Source organism: Teleopsis dalmanni, chromosome X, assembly GCF_002237135.1.
Source record: "Teleopsis dalmanni isolate 2A chromosome X, ASM223713v2, whole genome shotgun sequence".
NCBI classification, from domain to species: Eukaryota; Metazoa; Arthropoda; class Insecta; order Diptera; family Diopsidae; genus Teleopsis; species Teleopsis dalmanni.
Genome location: NC_051848.1, coordinates 3,874,174 through 3,897,369, shown reverse-complemented (window position 1 = coordinate 3,897,369; position 23,196 = coordinate 3,874,174). Strand labels below are relative to the sequence as shown.

General features: G+C 29.9%; 2 protein-coding genes across 2 annotated transcripts; both read left to right on the top strand.

The window, feature by feature from the left end:
* The first annotated feature begins 12,383 nt into the window (after positions 1 to 12,383).
* Positions 12,384 to 13,308, top strand: LOC119690102. The gene is made up of 2 exons (XM_038105093.1): positions 12,384 to 12,670; positions 12,737 to 13,308. The coding sequence occupies exons 1-2, from the start codon at positions 12,482 to 12,484 to the stop codon at positions 13,103 to 13,105; spliced, it is 558 nt and encodes a 185-aa protein (XP_037961021.1). The 5' UTR covers positions 12,384 to 12,481; the 3' UTR covers positions 13,106 to 13,308.
* A 7,189-nt stretch (positions 13,309 to 20,497) lies between these two features.
* On the top strand, positions 20,498 to 21,277 carry LOC119689509. The gene has a single exon (XM_038104341.1). The coding sequence runs from the start codon at positions 20,768 to 20,770 to the stop codon at positions 21,086 to 21,088; it is 321 nt and encodes a 106-aa protein (XP_037960269.1). The 5' UTR covers positions 20,498 to 20,767; the 3' UTR covers positions 21,089 to 21,277.
* Positions 21,278 to 23,196: the final 1,919 nt, after the last annotated feature.

Sequence of the window (23,196 nt, the reverse complement as noted above, 5' to 3'; positions counted from 1 at the left end):
TAAATAACAAAAGAGCAAAATGCATTCACATAAGCTCACATACCTGGAAGGATATGGAAATCGTAAATAGTTGGGGCAGAGCTCTTAAGGGCACAAAAATATTAAAAAAAAAAAATTTACATTTGTAAGAATGTTTACGAGTCCGATGGGCTTTCAACATGAAAACCTGATTAATAAACCCATTTGTGTACATAAAACTTTTTATTTGTACTTCAGTTTTTCAAATTTCTTTAAATGTTTTATTTTTTATTGCTGTTAAAGTTTTTTGTTCTTCTATGTATAAATTTCTATTTCATTACATCAAAAATAAATTTATTAAGTAATTACAAAAAAAAATACTTCAAGAAATTTCACACATTTTAATATACAAGGAGGTCTGTAAGGAGGTCTGTAATACTCCAATACCCCACTTCAAGAAAATTATATTCATTTATGTTTTTACCTCATTTATGTTCACCTCATCTATAGATTTTTTTCCTAACTTTCTCATATACAGTATTTATGTTTACACCCTAATGAATAGAATAGTTTTATATATATAATAAAGTTCTGAAAATATTTCTGATTGTGGAGTATCATCTTTCACATAATTTTATATTCCTGTTCCTAAACGTCACCTTCGGCAGACATCATTCAGTTACTTAATACTCCTCAGTTGATATTCATACAGATAGAAGAATCTTTTTAAAATCTTGGTATAATTTACAAAACAAATAAATATGGATTCTTTGGATCCAAGCACATATCCTGTTATGTTAGGGACCAGTTTATAGATATACTATCAGGTTCTTTTTCCTTTACCTAATGAGGGAGTCGTTACCTTTTTAGGTGTTGACTGTATACTAATTTAAATCTATGTATGTACGAATACTATTCCAAAGGTACCACAATAGGCCATTATTTGAGCTCAAGTGAGCTTTTTAGAAACAAGACCACCACTTCAACCTACCAACCTACCTGCTCTATGATTTTAAATGAATTTATCAAAAATAAAAAAATATTTTACATTTACAATTTGATTGAAAATAAAGTAGCATTAATACATAAAGTACGATTTCTTAACCAAATCATATTATTTTACATTGTATATCACAAAATAAATATTTCTTTAGTTTTCACAAGCCTTTGGCTAACTAAAATATACTATGTTTCATAATACAAAATGCTAAAAACTATTTTCTATTCTAGTATCGAACCATAAAAATATATTGTTTTGAATCATTTTATTTTTCAAAAAAAAAACTTAATATCTTATACGAATATAAGTCTGGAATGCTCAATGATTTTTGTCTAAATATTTTGATTTTTGTCCTTTCTTGCCTGGAGGAGGAAGGAAGAGCAAGAAAAAATTTCTCTAAAAACCAAAGTATGTTTGATTATTTTATAATACATAAAAAGTTCGGAAATAACATTTATTGTTGGTCAATATTTTTACAAGTCCTTAGAAAAAAATTGCAATTCCAATTCCATGTAAAAGAAATACCCATTCACTGACTGCTAGGAGTTTTTAGGAGAAAACTTTTTTCTGCCGACAGCTTACAACACACAGAGGACACTAAAAGGACAGTTGATGTTAGGAAAACATATGCAAAGCGCTTTAAGACATTTAAAAACATTCTAATGTTTTTTTAGCTTATAAATATATGTATATATATACATATATATCACATATGTGTTTGAGGCAAAATATATAAATTCCAAATAAATTTGGAAAATCTTCTGGTTCGAATCGTGACAACACTTTTGGGTAAGTATGAGTAATTGTCCAGTAAGGATTACAATCTACATAATGCCAGAAAAACAGATAAACTGAAATGTTTAATAAGTTTATAAATAACTTATAGACTTTTTATTGGAATAAAAAATATATTTTCATAGATAAAAACGTTGTCAATTAGTATATAATCACATTTACTAATATTTGCTTGATAGGAATTAAAAAAAATATACAAGAAATCTAACTAATTAAGATATTTTGAATTTTTAATTAATTAATTTTAAAGGAAAATATTATATATTCGTATAAAATCTTATTAACATATTATTAGAAACTAAAACTTTATATAAAACATATTAAAAATCTTTGTTAGCTATCTTAATATTTACATATTGTTTATAAAATAGTATGCATTAATGTATAGAATGTATATATTACTTTTCATCTTTTAGCAAAAAGTGCAAAGTATCTTCTTAAAATATCTCATCACTAAAAACTACTGCATACTTAACACCTTGGCTGCTCTTTGAAACAGAAGTGGCAACTGGTAAATATCAAAAAGGCAAACTTTAACCTCAGTGGCTAATTTAAGTGCAGGCAGTGTGCTGCATACTGTATCTGTGAAGTTGTGCGTGACAAGTAATGGCTAAAAATATCTCATACGACACCGACAAGACAAGCATATATGCTCATACACGCATATATACATACCACATATACACTGGTTCCCGGAACAAATTTTACCAGGAGCGACTTGGTATGCGTCTAATTTCAAAGTTTTCAGCTTTGCAAAAAATGTTGCAAGTAAAAGGCGTTTGCCAGTGCCTGTGTTAAGCCAAAAGGATTCACCGATGCTCGACGGGTGCATACTTGCAACTCATTAAAAAAAAAATCCAAAAAATGTGAAATATAAAATGTTAACTTTGTAAAGTTTTTTATTCAAATGCTGCCAAAGTACTCAACTCATCGTGCTATAATGATATAATTTTATAGACTGTTAAATATAAAATCAACAACGATTTCTCTAGTTTCGGCATATTTACATATTATGGCAGCTTTGTAAAATTAACTACATATATTTATAAAAAAAAATTAATAAGCAAAATAGAACTTACAGGGGTAACTTTATAAAATTATTCATAATAATTAATTGACAATATATATATATATATATATAAAAGCGACATTGAGAACAATTAATTTAAATAATAGTCTGACATGGTATGTCTGTCACCCAACTGTTATTAGCGCCATCTATTATTTTAAACGCCATCTGATAAGCACGAAATTCTCATGTCAATGAACAAGCTTACCATAATGACAAAATAATTACAATTGAGAAATATGAATTTATATTTAAAATCAACATAATGCATTCCTATGAAATTTACTCAATGAAAGGTATAATTTTGAAATATTAATAAAAAATTATTACCTTAATACCCAGCGGACTAGGTTCATCTAAGCCACAAAGCATGGGCGTAAAGAAAACACGACGGTTCTAGTGGTAGACTCTGTGACTGGAGTCACGAAAGCGACAGTTGAAGAGAGGGATGATGGAGAGATCACAGTCTACAGATAGGTATTGAAAGGGTTTGTGACGTAAGGCCTGGACTTAGTCCGCAGGGAGAGTGCTAGGAGCTGAGATGAAAGGTGGAAGATTGTCTAGCCACGTAAGGTGCCTTCGAGCGAATGAGAGAGGAGATACTCGTCAATGCAAGTAATTTTGGCTGAGTGCAGAAGGACAGAGTAGGAAAAGTGCTTGCTGTTGGGCTTGCGCTTGTAATTGATGCAATCGTAATGGAGTTTTCGCTTGATAAGACAGATCCTTTCCATCGGGGCGTAATAGATTGCAGAGCAAATGGGGAGAGCATATGTGAGTAAGCTTTTTGTTTGCAGTTGAACTGGTTGTGTCTACGAAAGGCAATTTTTAGTTGAGTATGCCTAAAGCGCGCATTGCGGATGACATCGTCGACATGATGCTATTTTAGCTTGATGACATGCTGAATGGGGGTATTGTCAAGCTTGAACTTGAAAGCAGAGGCGTCAAAGCCATCGCTACGATCCCATTTTTAGATCTTGAAGAGCTATGCTGCTGAATGCTTATATTGCTATATTAGAACATTATTTTTTTTCTAATGAAGATTTATACCTTATTCTAAATAAGGAACATCACCTGTAATAGTTTTAATATTATTTCCTCACTCAATTTCCCTGTACAATCGCAGATATCGTAACCCATTCCTCAGAATATATTCCTACTTAGGAGTCCCAGTCTTTAGTCAATGTCCATCATTTCACATAATTAATGTTTATTATAGCCCATAACCTAGATAAATTTTTAAACAGAAATACTAAGCTTATTTTTAGCCAGCTGACTTTCAAGTCTGATGGCTGAGGTCTTCTCAACTCATTCCTGAAAGATGATTTTAGTGGGTTCATAGTGTCAGCACTATTGCAACAGTATTTCAACATTATTTTGACTTGCATTTTTTTATTTAAAAAACAGGTAGAGTTATTTCAATGTCCATAAAAATAATTTGAATATTACTTAAGAACACTGATGATGAGTATTTGGCAATACTCGAACTGCCTTGTATGATCAGATAAATTTCAATAAATTGACTAAATTTTTTGTTATTGTCTTTTTATTTCTATTTCTAACTTTTAATTAGTTTTTTTCGTCATTAATGGCGTCACTTTCGACAAAAAAAATAATATTTTATATTATAAAATATTTTATATTATTATTTTATTGAGAATATCTTAAAAAATAGAGATGGACTAGCTTTTTCTGTCCCATTTCGATGTCAGAAGCTATCAAAGTGAATACATTTATATACTCTTCCAAAGTTATTTCACTGATTTTTCTGCATATAATTTTGTTATGATACACTTTTCAAAGGAAGTTTTTAAAAACTTCTGTTCTACTTGCTATTCGAGTACTTCTCACTCGTTTGCAAAGTTCATAAATACTTTTAAGTTTTGCTATGAGAATTTAACTTTTATAACTTTTTCGCATCACTCCAAGCCCATTTTACTGGACAGAATTTTTCTCAGATTTTGTACTTGCATTATTTAATTTTTTATTCACTTTTTACTAATAAACTGGAAAAAATTTAAAAGATAAAAAATTGATTTGCTTGAAGTGGAAAGCAGTTTTTATGAGTGAAGCTTTTTTAAGTTTCTTGAAATGAAGAATTTTTTAAATTTAAATCTCTTTTCGATTACCTTATGGCCCAAGGTTTATGGGGAAAATATGCGTATATATATTTTCTAAAAAGGGAAAAATATATTGGCTTTCATTCTGATTATTAAATTCAAAATGCAATTATGCCGTAATATATACGGTAGTATATTTTACACTGGAATATTGCATTGCATGCCCTAAACACTCATGCACCCAGCAATATTACCATAAAATTGCAGACAGACGTTCATTAATTATTCAGCCCATTGCTGACAGTCAGTTCAACAACATTGCAACAACACTATTTGGGGGGCGAAATCTTTCTGTGTGGCGGGAAATACGGAATATTTAAAAATATCCAAAAATATTCTGTTTTAAGGGTTTCGCATCGATGATTCTTTTTTTTTTATTTAAAAATTTTAGTAAGTTATTGCGCTACTGAATTTCAATGTACATAAATTTATGGAAAGGTGATAAGACTTGAAGGCTTTATACATAACAAATTGGACTCCAGAAAAACAAAATAATACACACCATTAAAAGGGATTTAATAATTTAAATACTTTTACTGAGAGGTCTAACACTTCTACTGTTTATTTGGTACTTATTTGGGTAAAAAATCTTAACGACTCGCAAAAATGCAACAGAATTTCAATGCAGGTGAGTTGTTAAAAAATAATACGAAAATTCTATTTTTCTTTTAAAGCGCAAAGATCAGAAAAAAAAGAGTTAAAGGGATGCCTAGATATTATTATTGTTAGGGGATGTGGCACTGCGACCGTCGAGTCTATTGTGAATGAATAGATAACTAAAAACAAAATTTTGTTGGAGTTAATTGACCACAGAAACGTAGAAACGTATTGCACAAAATATCAGAGAGTATATTTCAAAATCGATATCTTTCGAAAGATATATATCTTATACAGAAACCGATATATCTTGCCACTTATTAGTAAAATATAAATTAAAAAAGCGATATTAGATTCTTCATTATCAGCAAAGCTTCAGTCTATATCTTATATTCTCCATATATTAATTTAAAAGTCATTCCATGGTTTATGACACATTTGAACAAGATAACTGGTATAATAATGTGCCATCTGAATGACAGTACATATATAATGACTAGCACGACAAATGTGCAGTTATGAGGCACTTAATGACGCAACAATATTTTGTGTCGGTTATTCCTTACATATCATTATGCTAATCAATACCTCTGAGTCTATAATACTCGTAAACTGTTCCGTCTTCAGAAAAGCAAGAAAATGCCTATATACTTTACAAGAGCAATGAAAACAGGAATAGAAACAGCAGTGAAAAAGTATAAAGACCATGGAAACTGTGTGAATAAACGATTATTTTATTTAAATTTTTTAAATTAAATAATATTTTTTTTTACTAAATATCCTTCGTTTAAAATTTAATCTTTAAAGTCAAAATCATTCCTACAATTTTTTTTTCCTTATAAATTTTTTTCTTGAAATTTAGTTTGTAAAGTCAAAGTATTTCCTGCAATTTAAATAAAATGAAAATCAAAAACTTTCTTTTGTAGTAAATCACACCGACGAAAGCACTTACTTTCTAGTGTTAATGATTAATGCTTCGCATTTCAATATGTCCATCAAAATACGACAGGATTACAGTCATTGCATGCGAACACTCACAGAGATACTCGTACATATGTGTGTGTGTGCTTCTTGGTGATAAACTTGAAATTGCATTGTTATTAGTCTTTCACTTATAAAATTTTTTACTGAATGCTATAGAATCCTGAATGTGGATGACAATAACGTTGAAAATGCATTATTGCCTTTTTATACGGGAACACCCCTTCGTACTTCGAACTTTGATGAATGTGAATCCTTCCATCACTTGCCACTTTTGAAGTGCCAGACAAAACACACCCAAACAGTGTATTTGTGTGGAGTTGATTTTAAATTTCACAAATAAAACTAAAATAAACAAATAATAGGAACATTGAATTGGTATAAAAATAATAAAATTTTAATAAATAATATACAATAAAAAAATACCAAAACATTTTCTTTTAAATCAATATCCTTTAAGCGCTCAATGTAAAGTATTCTCTCGCATATTTGTCACCTTTAAACGATTTCATACTTACTTTTACTGACGTGGATAATTTTGACACCTTAAGTATATCGTTTTGGTTGATTTTTGCTTTTGTTACCGCTTACCGCTTTATGGAACTCTAATCCGATATTTAAAGGATTTGCTGTCCACAAGTGAATACCATAAAATATGAAATGGAATCAACGTGCCACAGGATTGTAAAACGCGATGAATTGGAAAAAATCGTTTCAGATGCGTGACTTTAGTTGTTGATTTTTTCTGAAGCGTGCAGACCAGTCCATACATGGATTGTATGACTAAAGGCTTTCCTATTTTCTGTGTATTTATTGCAAATATTTATTTGATGTTGCGTGAAATTTTACTGCTTTATTTGATATTTTTATTATTGGTAAAAAGTATTTTATTAAAAATAATACTTTTTAAAAGACAAAAATAATTTTTAATTTTTATTTTACAAAGTCAATTATATTAATATCAAAGACAAACTAAATAAATCTAATGATCAAGAAATTACATGCTATTTTAGTTCATTTGTGTATATCACATTAAATATATACACAAATATTATAATATTATTAATATACATGATGATACGTTGATCTTTAGTAAAAGTTAAATATAAAGTTTAATATATGAAGTTGACTTAAAAAATGCACACATAGCGTATGAGTGACATTTTACTGAGAATTTTATGAATATCGAAAAATGTACGTATAGGAATTAATAGAATTATATCTAAACATTCCATATAATTGTTTAATTTGGAAATGCAAACACTAAGTCTCATTTCAGCCGGATGTCTGTTGAACACATGAAAATGTGTTCCAAAATGTGGGCCAAAATGAGCACAGGACCCTCTCTAACATTAAGTACATTAGAGATTGGTAGCCCTTCAGCTTCTATATGACTAACTAAATATTTTAAAAGATAGTAAATCAAAATTTTCAAGTACACCACCTACTATCCAATACAGTCTCTTTATTTTGGAACATTATCTATGCATACCAAAAACGTACGCCACTCAATAATAACTATCGCAGCCGTATGTTAGAAGAGAAAAATTTGAAAGAAGAAGATGTATCACCAGAGTAGCCTAAACAAAAATTATAATTAAAAAAAACATGACGCAGAAGTTGTAAATAAGGAAGCTATACCTTTTACATTGAGATTGAAAATATTGATATGTTATATAGTTATATAATAATTCTATCAGATTCAACTCAATAATTAGCTGTTGCTTTTTTCTTTGTCCTTTTTCTTCCCTCTCTTTTTTTTTCGTTTACACTCCTCTTCTCTCCTAGCTTCTATCTTTTTTCTTCTGTTTTGTTTTTTTTTTCTGTTCTGTTCTATCTCTCTTTTCTTTTCTTCTCAATTTTTCTCTTCTCATCTCGTCTCTTTTCTTCTCTTTTCTTCTTTTTTCTTCTATTTTCTTCTCTTTTCTTCTCTTTTCTTCTCTTTTCTTTTCTTTTCTTTTCTTTTATTTTCTTTTCTTTTCTTTTCTTTTCTTTTCTTTTCTTTTCTTTTCTTTTCTTTTCATTTCTTTTCTTTTCTTTTCTTTTCTTTTCTTTTCTTTTCTTTTCTTTTCTTTTCTTTTCTTTTATTTTTGTCTCTTTTCTTCTATTTTCTTCTCTTTTCTTCTTTTTTCTTCACTTTTATTCTCTTTTCTTTTATTTTTTTTTTATTTTTCTTCTCTTCTCTTCTCTTATCTTCTCTTTTCTTTTCTTTTCTTTGATTTTCTTTTCTTTTCTTTTCTTTTCTTTTCTCTTCTTTTCTCTTCTTTTCTCTTCTTTTCTCTTCTTTTCTCTTCTTTTCTCTTCTTTTCTCTTCTTTTCTTTTCTCTTCTCTTCTCTTCTCTTCTCTTCTCTTCTCTTCTCTTCTCTTCTCTTCTCTTCTCTTCTCTTCTCTTCTTTCTTTTTCGCTTCAATACTCTTCTATTATTAATCATATGTTCTCTTTTCTTTTCTTTTATCTTCTCTTTTTTTCTCTTATCTTTTATCTTCTCTTCTCTTCTCTTGTCTTCCCTTCTCTTCGAGTAATTAACTAAACTGCATATTTCCTCAAAACCCAAAGATCTTCCATTCTTTTCCAATCAAATCAACAAGTGTAAGGATTTGAATTAGTTAAAAATACTTAATGTAAGTGTATCTTATATCTTCTATAAGAAATATATCTTCTATAAGAAAATTTGATTAAATTTTGTTCAGGATTTTGTAGTTCTTTTTATTTGAAATTTAAGGCAAAAAGTTTCGCAAAGTATAATAGTTTTATTATTTTTATTTTTATTTTCATTTTTATTTCATTTTTCACTGCCTGTAAATTTTGATCGTTTATTATGTAGACACGAGGAAAGTTTTATTAATAGTAGCAACACTTTTTGGCCTTAGGAATTTTTGTTAAAATTTTAATGGTTTCAGTTACGTTTACCACACACTTAATAACTTTTCCTATTGTTTTTACACTTGTGCCTCGAAGTTACTTCAAGGAAGAATTCGTTTCGGTGATGTTGTCTTAGGTGGTTACCTTGTGGTATGGGTGAAAAGTTGGGTGCACACACTGCATTTAAATTAAGAATGTATTTAAGTCAATTACTAAGTTAAATATTTTGTTTAAATTTATTTTTCTTTTTTTAAGCAATGAAAAGGTAATAACATTATAGCATCAGAATTTTAATTAAATTCATTTGAATTATTTCTCATCTGTATCTGAAAGATGCTACTACTGTTATTGATACTCATTTTTTCATTGTAAAGTGTTTATTTAAGTAATATTTTCTGTTTTAACTAAACAACTTAAAATTCGCTGTAAAACTTCCATAATTTGTGTTGCTTAAAAATCCACTTTAATCTTATTGTTTCCGTCTCATAAATCTCTAAGCCACTTTTGCGCTTACGAACTCTGCAGTTACTTGGCATTACCATTTTCGTTCTTCCTGCAGTTTTTTTGAACTTTTCTTTTCATTTTAGTATATTTGAGACAAAAAAAAAATAAAATAAAAAAAATAAGTGTAATGTTGTCATTATCGAAATTCATTTCATGCTGGCGCTGGTTCCTTGCATTTCTCAAATTGGCTGCCCACTTCTCCTTTGGTCGCTGTAAGTCCAAGTGAAAAACTTTTTCCATCAAAAGTTTTTGTTTCGATACGCTTCGCCTCTGTAAACGCCGGATTGTGTGCCCTATTTTTTCCAACTTCTTTCATTGCATTTGCAATTTTGGTGCCGAAAACTGAGTACTGAATACTGAATTTGCTTGGCTTTTAATTTGTTCTAAGCCTAAAAGATTCAGGTGTAGATGCTGCGAATAACACGCAAATGAGTTACTTACAAAAAAAAATGTTTTTAGTAAAAATTTGTATTCAAGAAAATAATTTGGCTTGATAAATTCTTGGAATCTAGCCAAGATATATAAATTTTTAATAATGCCTTGAATGTGGTCAGCATGAATTTGAAGCCAAATGAAATTAATTTCAATTTTAAATTTCCAACTTAAAATTATTTAATTTCTTGAAAATAAGTATTTTTCATAATAAAGCAATTAACAGCAAAATTACAAATTAAAATAATTAAAAAATTAATATTTAGGGTGTATGACAATTTATTTGCGTTTAATTAGACTAACTTCCCAGGAGAAAGTAATTATAACTTTCGTTCACACTTTCGACAGTTAAAATTATTCAAATAAAAATGTATTAACTTTTTATAGTATTTTATAAGTAATCGGTATCGAATTAAATGCATTCCACATTTTTGCAACTAGTAAGATTAAAAAGTTAAATATACCACGGAGCTACAGAACAAAATACTTAGGTATATTAACTTGAGAAACTCTAAGTCTCCAAAACTTTTTACAGGTAACAGCGTTAAGTGTAGAAATGAAGTTTGTTTGTCTAGCCATATATATATAGTCGGGGGTCAATAATTCTTCTAAATCTAACTCTATGCGTTGCTTCTCTATAGATGTCGTTCCAAGTATATGTGCTTCAGCTAGTTCTTTATCGACCGCCTTCTCCACGTTTTTGCTTGCGAGCCAGGTCTTCTGCTACCTGGAGTTGCCATATTTTTTGATTTTATTTTTCGTTCAACTCCAAAACACACTAAAGTGGAGCAACAAACCCATTTTAAAAAATAAACTACAAAGTAAGATCCTAAAATTATTATTATTTAGGTACCTCTTCTGTTGATATTTTGCTTACAAAATTTTTAAAAAAATATAGGGATTTATTTATTGTACAATAAAATTTAATAATTTGAAAAAAAATATTTTCACTCTTTCACTAATAAAGACACATAAACGCAATTGGACTTTCTTCAGTTCAATAAATGATGCAATAACAGTGGCGTATTCAAGGGAAAGAAAAAGCGAAGAAATCTCAGGTTTTAGGTTTTAAGAATATACTTATATCGAGTGTTTTTTTTAGCTACATGGGAACTTAAAATAATAATGCAAGACAGAATTATTGTTGGAATGATATTTTTTTTATTATAATCTGGTGGATAATTTTTTAAATATTATATGTAATATGGTCCATTCGATCACTACAATTTTTGATAATAAATGTGGCCGTATGGCATCAATGGTGACATAAATATTTGCTCTGAAAACTTCAAGAGTTGCTGGTTTGTCAGTTATCAGTGTAAGCCAATGACTTAACAAAGCTCCATAGAAAGTTATCGAGAAGCGTCAATTTACTCGAACGTTGGCGCCAGTTATTTAACAATAAATTGCGAAGCATGCTGTATGGCAATTTGCGAAATCACATTCATAGCTGTCAAATTATAGTTATTGATATTGATAGTTCTCGCGCAGCTATAAAAACACCCGATATGAGGTTCTTGAAAATAATACGAAATAGAGTAATAAATATAATGTATGTACATGTTTATAGGGATGAAAATAAAATCAAACTGCTGCTAGTATTTCACAACTCTAACTCTTTCTAGAATTTCATTTTAAGAACTATTAAAAAATTCCAAAAAGAAAGTTTTCTAAAGTATATCTGTTCCTCTCTCACAAACTCTTGGCTATATGACTCTACAAAAACGCGTGTAAATAAAAAAGAATGATATCCAATTACGCCGGACAATGTATACAAAATTCTCATCTCTTCAGTTAATTATCTAAAACAAAAATCGACACATCAAGAAATGTTTTCGGAAATATCAGACCGTCTATGGGGCACTTAACATGATATGGTAATATTATGTTAATTTCTCGAGTTTTAAATTTTGAATACTCTTTTTTACTTTTTTAATACTTTTTAAAAATATTAAATTATTTTTGTGTATTGTAAAAAACCAAAATCGATTTACCATAATTATTGATGTTGAATGTTGAAACTTTTATCTTTTTTAATAAAAAAATTTTGTTTGTCATATATAAATAAAAGTGTCTAGAGTTAACTTCAACTTTCATCTTCGGCTTTAGTTGGATAAATTTCATTTGATTTTAACAAATTCAAGTCTTCATATTGTTTTGTGAAGATGGTTTCTTATTTAAAGAATTCCTTTAAAACTATTTTAGGACTGAAGAACGACGAGGTAGAGGAACAGACAAGTGACTGGTATGGTACCTTCCTCAATAATGAACCATTCACTTTTTTTGCATTCGCTACTGTTGTTACCATTATAATTTTGATGATGTACTTTTTAAAGTACATATATGAAAAATTGGTAAGTTCACAACAAGTCCACCACAAAATATAAAAAGAAATGCCTATAGTAATAATCAATTTCCAGAAGCAGCAAGATGAACCCACTGAAAATGCACAGCAGCCTGCAGGTGCTGAAAATGTTGGTAATCATGATGTCACAAGTAGTGCTAATCGTGGGGATCCTGAGAGTAACACTACTCATACTAATCAAAGAAGATCAAGTGCAAGAATTAGTGAGATATTCAGTTCTACTTCTGCTTCTGGTTCTATTAGTCGCCTCAGCAATGTCATTGATCCTGCCAATCCTACTGGTCGTGATGTGAACCCAACTGTTAGCAGTACTGTTCATGGCGCAAGAACTGTTGATGGAATTCAAGGCAATGCGAATATTAGAGAAAGACATACTCTTAATTCTAGTGCCATCAATTTACTATTCGGCAATGGTGATCCATAAAATTGACCGATTGGAAATAATAGTTGGTTAATTTTAGTTTAAGAAATGTTGCCGAGGAAGTTATAGTATAATTTGTTATGTATAGAAATTCAATTATTATATATGCTTTTGATGCGGTATTATTTGACATCAAAATTAATTGGTACAATAATGTTGCTTCTAGACACTTATACTGTTGGAAATATATTTATTAAAAAATTCATTAATAGAAAAATCAAAACTTGTGCAATTATTTAAGTTTTTTCGAAAGAAAAAGCTTTTTTCATTATTTATTTATTAATTATGAAATATGTAAGAATTACATACCTTGATTAGTTAACTTTAAGGATTTTATAAACATGACTTTTTATATTAGCTTTATTTTATTATTGTTTTACCATAATTGTTATAGAAATTATTTAAGGTATTCTTAGGATTCGAAATTAAGTACACATAATATAACCATTGACTATCGTCGACATAGAAATACTATTTATTCTATTACTGTACTACCGTTTACAAGGAAATCTTCCTTTTATGTTTAAATTCCATACTGATGAATTTTGTCAATATTTTCATTGGGGTGATGATCAAGTTTAAAAGTTTACCTGACGATTGCATTTTAAAATTATATGCTTTAAAAATAATCTATAATATTATACAGAAAAAATCATCAATCGATGAGTCGAGTAAATTTACAATTACAGATCAAGCATTTGTTTAAGTGCTTAAGTGATTTTCATTTAAGAGCGAAAGTTTAGGTGAGTTCGTTTGGATTAATTAAATAATTAATTAAATAATTAATTAAATAATTAAATAATTAAATTTTTATTTGATTACTTTTAATCTTAAAAAAACAACGACAAAAATACTCACATTACAGAGTTAGAGAATCAAAGAATATATTAATGAAGCATTAGCTATAATTTTTTAATAGAAAATATAAATAAAAGCGGGTATATATATGCAGACTCTAAATTAATTTAAAAAAAATTCGAATATATCCTAACCTCACTGATGATGAGTACTTGGCAATACTCGAAACAACTTTGTATGGTCACTAGATCTCTATATTGTTTTACTTGGCATACTATGCCGTGGAGGTCTAACACTACGGTGCTCAAAAACATATGTATTAATGCAAGGCATCAATCAACGCCCCATTGGAAATTCAATTTCTGCCGGTACCAATAAAAAAATGTGTGTAGGACATAACTTCCATCTTGGTTTGATGCGAGGCCTATTCCAAACCTCTGCTGAAATGTGGGTTGTGGCACTCGGTGGTAAATACGCAACTTCACGCCGAATGAATGATTAACAAATACAAAAACAGTTTTCCCGCGTAAGTTTGGGTATTAACCACAGTCACTACAAGACCAACCTCAACTGGTCAGCACAGCCGAAGCTGCGGGCCACTGAGCCCCGTAGTACCAGATATTATTTAAGTTGATAAACAAACTTAATCACGTACCAGATATTGTCTTCTCTGGTCAGATGTCGCAAGTGGGGTGGATCACGTACTACCAACAAGAAATATAGATATATGTTAACTATATATATATGTAGATATATGTCTATAGATATATGTTGACTTGGCAAAAATATCTTGTGTAGATATTGAAGTGTAAATGCAAGCAATATCTCTGTTGCTAAATTGAATGCTCTTTTATAATTGAGAATAACGAGTCAATATTTATTTTAAAAAGCACTTACTGATAGAACTTACGACAATTGTTTATTCTTTGGTATTCAAAACATTTGGATCTTATAATTTCAGCATTTGATGACGTCATAATTAATTATTTGTTTTCATACTTTGCGACGACTGTGCTTGAATTAGTAATGTACCATCCGTTCTATATGTGGATTATTATTTTAATGCTATGCAAAATAAGTATGATAATTTTGTTATCAAACACTGAAGTTATTATACTTCGACATATGGTTTGTACTATATTAATCATACATACCATGCTATTTTGTTCTTACATTCTTGGCATATATACCATGCCACGCCAATATCTATTCCCTCTGTTTCATTTCTTCAGCTGTGTACTTTGATAGTAAGTTTAAGTAATCCAAAGAAGCGCTGATTCAAAGTGATACATTCCTGAAGTTTATTTTTAGTTTACATACTTGTGTTTCTTTTTGATTCCTTTATCTTCTTATGGAGCATAGACCCATAGTAGTGGTATATCTAATACGAATCGCAAACAAAATATCGAAGAGTTTCCTGAAAATTTCTACAAGATCCAAATGAGACACAATTACGCTAAAAGAAGCTCAAAATTATGACCATGGTGATTATTTTAATAGATTATATATTTAAAAGGAATTGTTTTGGTTAGATTAAATAATGCTGAGTAAATTCTTGACCAAAAAAGTTATCGTTCTTATCAATCAATTGAGTGTTTGATGGGATTGAATGGGATTGAAATTATGGAAAGAAGTATGTGTTAATTAAGAACTGCTTCAGTTTGCTGTAAGGATTAATTTGGTTCTCTACTGCTCACAACTCAACCGCACCAACAAAATAGGCCAGGAAGAGTGATCAGACTAACAGGAAAAGACTTTTGTTTCATCATGACGATACTAGGCGACCCAGTATCGCCTAGTATCTAGAAACAGAAGATATTAACTAAACTTGTTTGGTAAGTATTAATGCATTCACTGTATAGTCCATATCTCCCACCATCTGACTACTATTCCTTTCATTCTCTGAAAAATTATCTTGATGGAGAAAAATTTGCCTATCAAAAGGCAAAGTTTTTCGCGGATAAACTATAGAAGTTGCACATCAATGGAATTATGAAGTTGCCTGTTAAATAGCTAGTAAAAATTTGTTATGTATTTTTTTAAATTATTTGCTTTATTGAATATTTCTAAATAAAATGAACAATAAGTAATAATAAAACTTTATTACAATTAATTTACTTTAAAAAAAAGTTTTTCTTTTTTAAATGTACCAAAAAACGACCAATACTTTTTACCCAAGAATGTAAGCAAAATAATAAACACTTTATATTTTTTGTTGAGATTAGTCTCAACGATACTGTGAGACTACGGCAGGGTCGAAATTAATTTATTTAAGCCATTAGTTCTTATAAGCATAATTTTTTATATTTATTTAGTCAACATTTTTAATTGTTGTTATAGTTCTATCTATGGTATAATCAAAACTATTATATATTTAATTAAATATAAAATTGACTGTTGATATGCAATGTTGATAGGAAAAGTTTTTGTTAACCTAGACTTAATTGGAAATTTGCTGAGAAAAAGTGTTTAAATTGATATACAGTCAAACTTCCATAAGTCGCAGTACTTCCATAACTCGAAGTACCCTTTTTGCAAAGAAAAGGTTCGACTTATGGATACATTGTCTTATTTTCAGTAATATAAGATTCTAATTTATTCCAAGCCTTATAGTGATCATCAGTTGTAGTATTATTCGTTTATAAATAAAAATTCAGAATTTTGAACGAGTCTTCTACTCCACTCTTGAAAGGCTAATAAACAATTTTATCCACCGAACCCTTATCATCACTTTCCGTTGCGTATAGAATTGAATCCAGTAATTCAGAGCTATAATCGTTAATTATAATCTTGATGTGCAAATTTAATTGGCAAGCTCAATATAATCGTTAAGAGCAGCATTGGAAGTTATTTCATTTACTTTACTTTTACATCAATTCCCGGTCTTCATCAATATTACTGAAGAAAATTAAAGGAATGTCGTCCTGTTCGTCCCATGTAGAAAATTGACTAAATCCAGCCTTTTTAAAGCTTTTTTAAATATTTGCTATGAAAAAGGGACTTCCCCTAACAGTAAAATGCATTTATACTTGAAACAAAAATTCGACTTATAGAATACACTTTATCATATTCCTATCGGCACGGAACAAAATTTTTGTTCGAGTTACAGAGAAATGCGAGTTATAGAAGTTTGAGTTATGGAAGCAGAATTGAGTGTTATTTGCTCTCTAAAACCTTGGTGCACTGTTTTTAGTTCGAGTTATAGAGAAATGCGAGTTATAGAAGTTCGAGTTATGGAAGTTTGACTGTATATTGATTTCAACTTAATACAAAAAATATGTGAAAAACAAAAAAAATTAAGTGAAAAAGTTATTGCAATTAAAATGCAATATGAGATACATACATATAAAAAAATCATAGCACATTCAGTAAAACATAAAATAATAAACTTAAATTGTTTTGTTTGGGACAGCAAAGATAAAATGTTTTCATTAATTTGTGACTATTTAACACATTCGTGTTAAATACAAATCAACATTAGTTGTTATTTTTCCAAATATTTTTCAGCAGCAAAAGTGTGAAACGCTGACTTAGTTATTGAAATGCAGATAAATACGAGTAAACCTGGGCTCTTGTGCTCGCGTACCCGCTATGTAGAGGGCTTTCTGTATACAAAACCGACACCGAAACCGATATCGTCGCCCTGATAAGATTGTTAAAGTCAATAAATTTGAATTACAAAACCCAACACAAATTTATTTATTTGTTTATTTCAAGTTGAATTGTTTAGTTGTTGTTGTTGACGGTTTGAAGTGGTCATCTAAATTGGTTCAATGGTTCTAGACGATGCATTATCGTTACTCATTATTGAAAACGAAATAATTGATTCGTAACATGTCTGTTTGTTTGTTTTTTATTTCAGTTCTCGGTTTATTGCACTTTAGCATAATTAGGAATTTTTTTTTTTTACTTGTCAAAAACGACATAATGATGTAATGATATATATACCTATGTAGTTCTTAATATTTTTGCCACTTCAGCTAAGGTTGCACTGTCTTACACTTTTCAGTGTCAAATAACTTGTTTCTGCGAAATTTTAAATATAGTTATAGACTTGACTCAATATATAATTTATATGAATATTTAAAAAAAAAATGAATTAAAATTAAAATTCATTTCCTCTAGAAAAGAATTTTGGAAAGGAAATGCATAAAATCAGTGCATTAGAGCAATGTTGACTTTACTGGTCAAGTTAAGAATATTATTTTACTTCAACAATATATTTATGAAAAGATACGTTGCACTATATAAGAATGATATGAATAAATTAAAATGAACATAAGCATAGTATTGGTGGAAAGAGTGGCTCAGACTGATTGGGATAATACAATTACCTCTAGACAAGCTAAAGAATCCATGCCGTATCGATTTAAAGCCAGAATTAGTGAATTACTTATGCTGAACAGAAGTGGCATCCGACTTGTCACAAGGTTTCTCACTAGGCATTGCGGAGTTAGGTTCTATCGAACTTAGGTATTACTAGAGACCATAGTTGCAGACTTTGTTGCGAAGAATATAGTGCCTATCCACTTATACCGAATTAGTCAACATCTCTCCAAACGACATAATGGCGTTCTTAAGTGTTATTAATCTATAGAACTAAAGTGGGTATGTTACAATAATTCTCAAAGAATTCAGTAACGTGGTGACAAGTTCCCAAACTATTTTTTCTAAAAACTGAGATCTGAAAAAAAAACCATAGTTAAAAATACAACTCTAAGGAATCAATTTGTGAAGTCGAAAGAGTTGAAAGAATCCAGTATTAAGGATTTGAAATAAGACAGTAAATAGCTGGTCAAAGTTTTAATAAGATATATCTTTTTGCAACACAGTGCTGTACGCACCCTGCAAACTACTCCATATCGAATAGAAATTCGATATTTATTTGTAAACTAGCGTTTACACCTGCTAGGCTGTGGCAAGATTTCTATATTCGAATGCAAATGTGTATTATTTTCGAATATTTGTACGCACTAGTAAAAAGTGGGAGAGTATATAAAAGCATTGTTAAAGTCAGTGTAAATGCTTAGCTAAGCCATAGTAAAGTCATTTTCTTTAATTACAGTAAAAACTCTTTTAAGCGGACATGAAACCTTATACAGAGGACTAAAACACTCTCTAAGCTACAATACTTTTTTATTTTATCTTAGATTAAAATAAAATTTCGAGGATCAAAAAAAAGTAGATCTTGCCATTAATAAAAAAAAAAAACAACAATATATTTATTTATATATTTGTATATGAACAATAATGTGATAATCCTGCTTTTGTTTGTATATTATTTTCACGAATATTTATTTAAAAAAATTTAACTTTAAAAACAGACATAGGACACTAGCCTCCGTTGAGTCGGGGAAAAAATTAGAGAAACCAAGAACCTTTATTATTTCATCTAAAAAATTTGTTTTTATTTTGGCAGTTGATTTAATTAATTTTTTTTAACCTTTATTATATCATTTAAAAAATTTGTTTTAATTTTAGCAGGTCTTGATCAGGAGATTTGGAGTATGCACGTGGGCTTGAGGGGCTGAATCTTCTTGATATGAATCAAATATCAATTTGTTTATATGTATATTGTGGTAGGCCGATTATTTTTTCTTTTGAAACACACAGCATACAGGTCACTTCAAATTAGGGAACCATACTAAAAGAATCTCACTTTCGTCATATATATCGCAGCTGTGACTCTGACTTTGTACAGCTCATGCACGGTGGAGACTTAACATAACACTTTAGGAGCCCCTTTTTTTGTGGATCTTGATCAATCACAAAACCTTCCACTAAACAGTATTCTGAACTTCGTCAAAGGCTCTAGGTAGTCTTAAATTTTGAGTTTTCTTCTACCAGTGGATCCCCTATAGATCGCTGGTATAACCAAACCTATAGCAAGATTACCACAAAATTATTCTGTATATTATTTATTAAAGCTTGAACTCTTTTTAATAACAACAATTTTTTTTTTCAATTTTTTACTGAAATAGTCTGATAGACATAGCTATTATTAATTAAAATAAGGGATTGTGCACTGCGACCTAAAAGATCTATTGTGCCCCTTACTCGGATTAGAGTGTTTATATAAGTCCGATTTCTTTAATAAAAGACAGTATAGAGTCTACCTTTCCTAGTCTTGAATCTTTATCATCCATGAAATACCCTCCCAGATGGTTTTTTCGCCTGTACATCAGTACCGGGTACTCCGCAAGCACATGGTATGCAGTTTCTCTCTCTTCTCTACAGTATCTGCAGTCTTAGTTGGATTGAATTTCTAACTTCGATATAGACTTAACTAACTCTACCAATTAAATATGCTGTCCATGGGCCTGTTAATAGCTGTAACATGCATTGTTGTTTATTGTTGTAAAAATGAGTGTTATGCTATAGAGAGCTACTTTACAAAGCTGACAACTTTAAAGCAAGAACAGCCGCAGATACTAACAGACTAATTTTAAACTAAATTATATTCGAGCGTAGCATTGTTTTGCCTCTGCTCTTATCTTATCATGCGTCATAGTAACATAACAGCTTAGTCGCTACTATGATTAACACATTTTCGATTTTGTAACAATAAAAATACTAAAAACAGCTATAAAGTGGCAGAACTTGTCGTAGAAAGAGATGGAGATGGGACTTGGCTGGAAGTGAAGAAATATTTTTTGAGAGAACCAATGTTATGAAATTGGCAAATTGATATCAATTGCTATTGTCTTGGTTAGATTGTCAACTCTTTGTCATTATTCATTATTGATATTGTGTACAATACAGAACGCAGGCGAATATATTTAAATTAAATTTAAAAAATTGTTTTTAAAACCGTGACGTCAAGTTATAATTACATATTAAGTGACCTGACCGGATTTTCTGTAAGCAATGGAAACTGATAAATTACATCCCATGCCAATGGATGATGTCGACTTCAGCAGCGGATATGAGACGCAATATGCTAAAGAATACAGGCCGGTGCACTCCATAGTAGTTCCGAAGCCAGACAAGGCAAACGCTTGGTATCGTGATCTACAGACTATATTTGTTGTGCTCTTCCTGGTGACAGTGTTTCTGATCGGTTCGATTATGTTGATAATGTTTGTGTTCTCCCAAAATCCTTGGCACGTATTCGCCTTCACCAGCATTTATATCATTTTGGCGTTGATTGTGATTTTCATCGAAGTGAAAAGTGTGCATGTGCGATAAACAAACAGACGTAATATTTAAAATTAAAACGAAACAAATTAATGTTTTTCATTAAAACTAAGATATTATTCACATAATAAGAAAATAAAAAATAACGAAATATCTACATAATTAATTCATTGAAGAAATCAAGTAAGACATTATAAAGTCATGTTATATACATGCATACTTAAATAATAATTAATAAAACTATCTTAAAAAAACACTGTACTTTGTATGTAAAAATTTCAATAAATTTTTCACATTTGTTAATATTTTTATAGTAAGTTTAGTGAAAAATGAATACTATTATCATTGTGAACACTACGGCAAGATTGTATATAACACAAAAATAGATAGCAACTTTGGTTAAACAGCTGGTACTCGTAGTAGCAGAGTCTGTGTTGTTGTCGGCTATTGAGTTGTTCTGGGTCACATTATCCGCAGTTAACCGGTTTAGAACGTCAACGTCTTCGCAAGGTATCAAGATCACAGTGAGATCACCAGATTTTTGTATTGCTTCACTTTCACTGTTCTCAATACTTTGGAGCAGAATTTGTTTGGATTGCCTGCGGAAGTATTGGATATGATTAAAATAACAATGTTCTCCTTCAAAAATTTATAATAATATATTACGATTTTCTCATTTTAGCACTCAATGTTTATTAAAAAATATTTTCGTTATTTATTTATTCCAAATTTCCTGTGATTTTTGCTGTGATTTTAAACGTGATTTACTCGACGAGAGACATGGGCAACTGAATCCGAATTTAGTTTTTACAATTTCCTGAGCTGAATATTGTACCATACATTATGCTGAGTAAGGGTTTCATAAATCAAAACCTTAATTCTTTGTGTATTTTTAGCTTTTAATTATTTGCTTTGAGCAGAGAAATCTGAGTCAAAAAAAACTCAAATAGTAATTCAAGAAAAATGCGCATCAGATGCAGAGATCAAATTATCCACTTAATGTAGATGTGAATGCGAGTATAATTAAGTGCACAAAATTACTATGCATAGACCATTAATTTGTATTAGCTACAATTTTACATTATGATTCGTATTATGTCTGTCTGTTTGTTCTCGATTTCTTCCAGTTCACTCTTCCAGTTATTGGACTTAAGCGCTTATTTAATAAATTGTAATTTAATGTCAGTTTTGACCGTAATGATTAATTTACTTAATAGAAACTATTGTGTTTTGTTCGAGAGATTTCGACAAGTAGCGAACTACAACAACAAAAATTATTTTTATATTATTGAATTTGTTTTGATTGATTCAAGATACTATAGACGTGGTATTTTAATTTGTTTATGCATAAACAATTGCAATTTTATAGCAAAAGTAGTGCAGTTCATGGATTTCAAACTTAGGCCGTGTGGGAGTTCTAGTAAATTGAGGTAAAGTAAATTGAAATTTTTTGGGGATTTTTCGCACTGCACTTATGTAAATATTTATTTATTGCATTTATTGCACTTATTTATTATTTTTAGTTAAAAGTTTTCAAGTTTATGTATTAAATATTTTAAAAAATTTTCCTAATTTGGTAATTACCAACATCCGCTGCCATACCGACATAATATAATATTTCCCTTAATTTACCATCAATTTATTCGAATTCGCATAAGGCCTTAAATGATAATTTAAAAAAAAAATTTTTTTGACTTACAGTTATTATTTTTTTGTCCTATATGTGGAAAGCATCGAAATTCACTGTGTAAGACCATGTAAGCATGGGCGTAGTGCAAATAGAATAGGTGTAGTGGTGGAGGTGGGATTGGGCTAACGGTAGACTCTATGACTAGAATCACGAGAGCCGCGGCTTTAGAGAGGGATGATGAAGGTATCAGAGTATCGCTCAGCGAAGTAAAGGTTAGATATTGGAAAGGGAGGGGGGTTAATAGCGCAAGGCTTGGACGAGGTTAGCGTGGAGGGTGCTACGGGTAAAGACGCCGGAAAACTCACTTGCAGATACTTAAATTCTATATGTATTCTAAACAAATTTTTTAAATAGATATAGATTACTACAAGAATAATGAAGTAAGTATTCGACAACAAAATTTGTTTAATACTTGCTTCAAAGACTGCATCTTGATGTATATTAAGAGTTATTAGCAGCTATGCTTAGA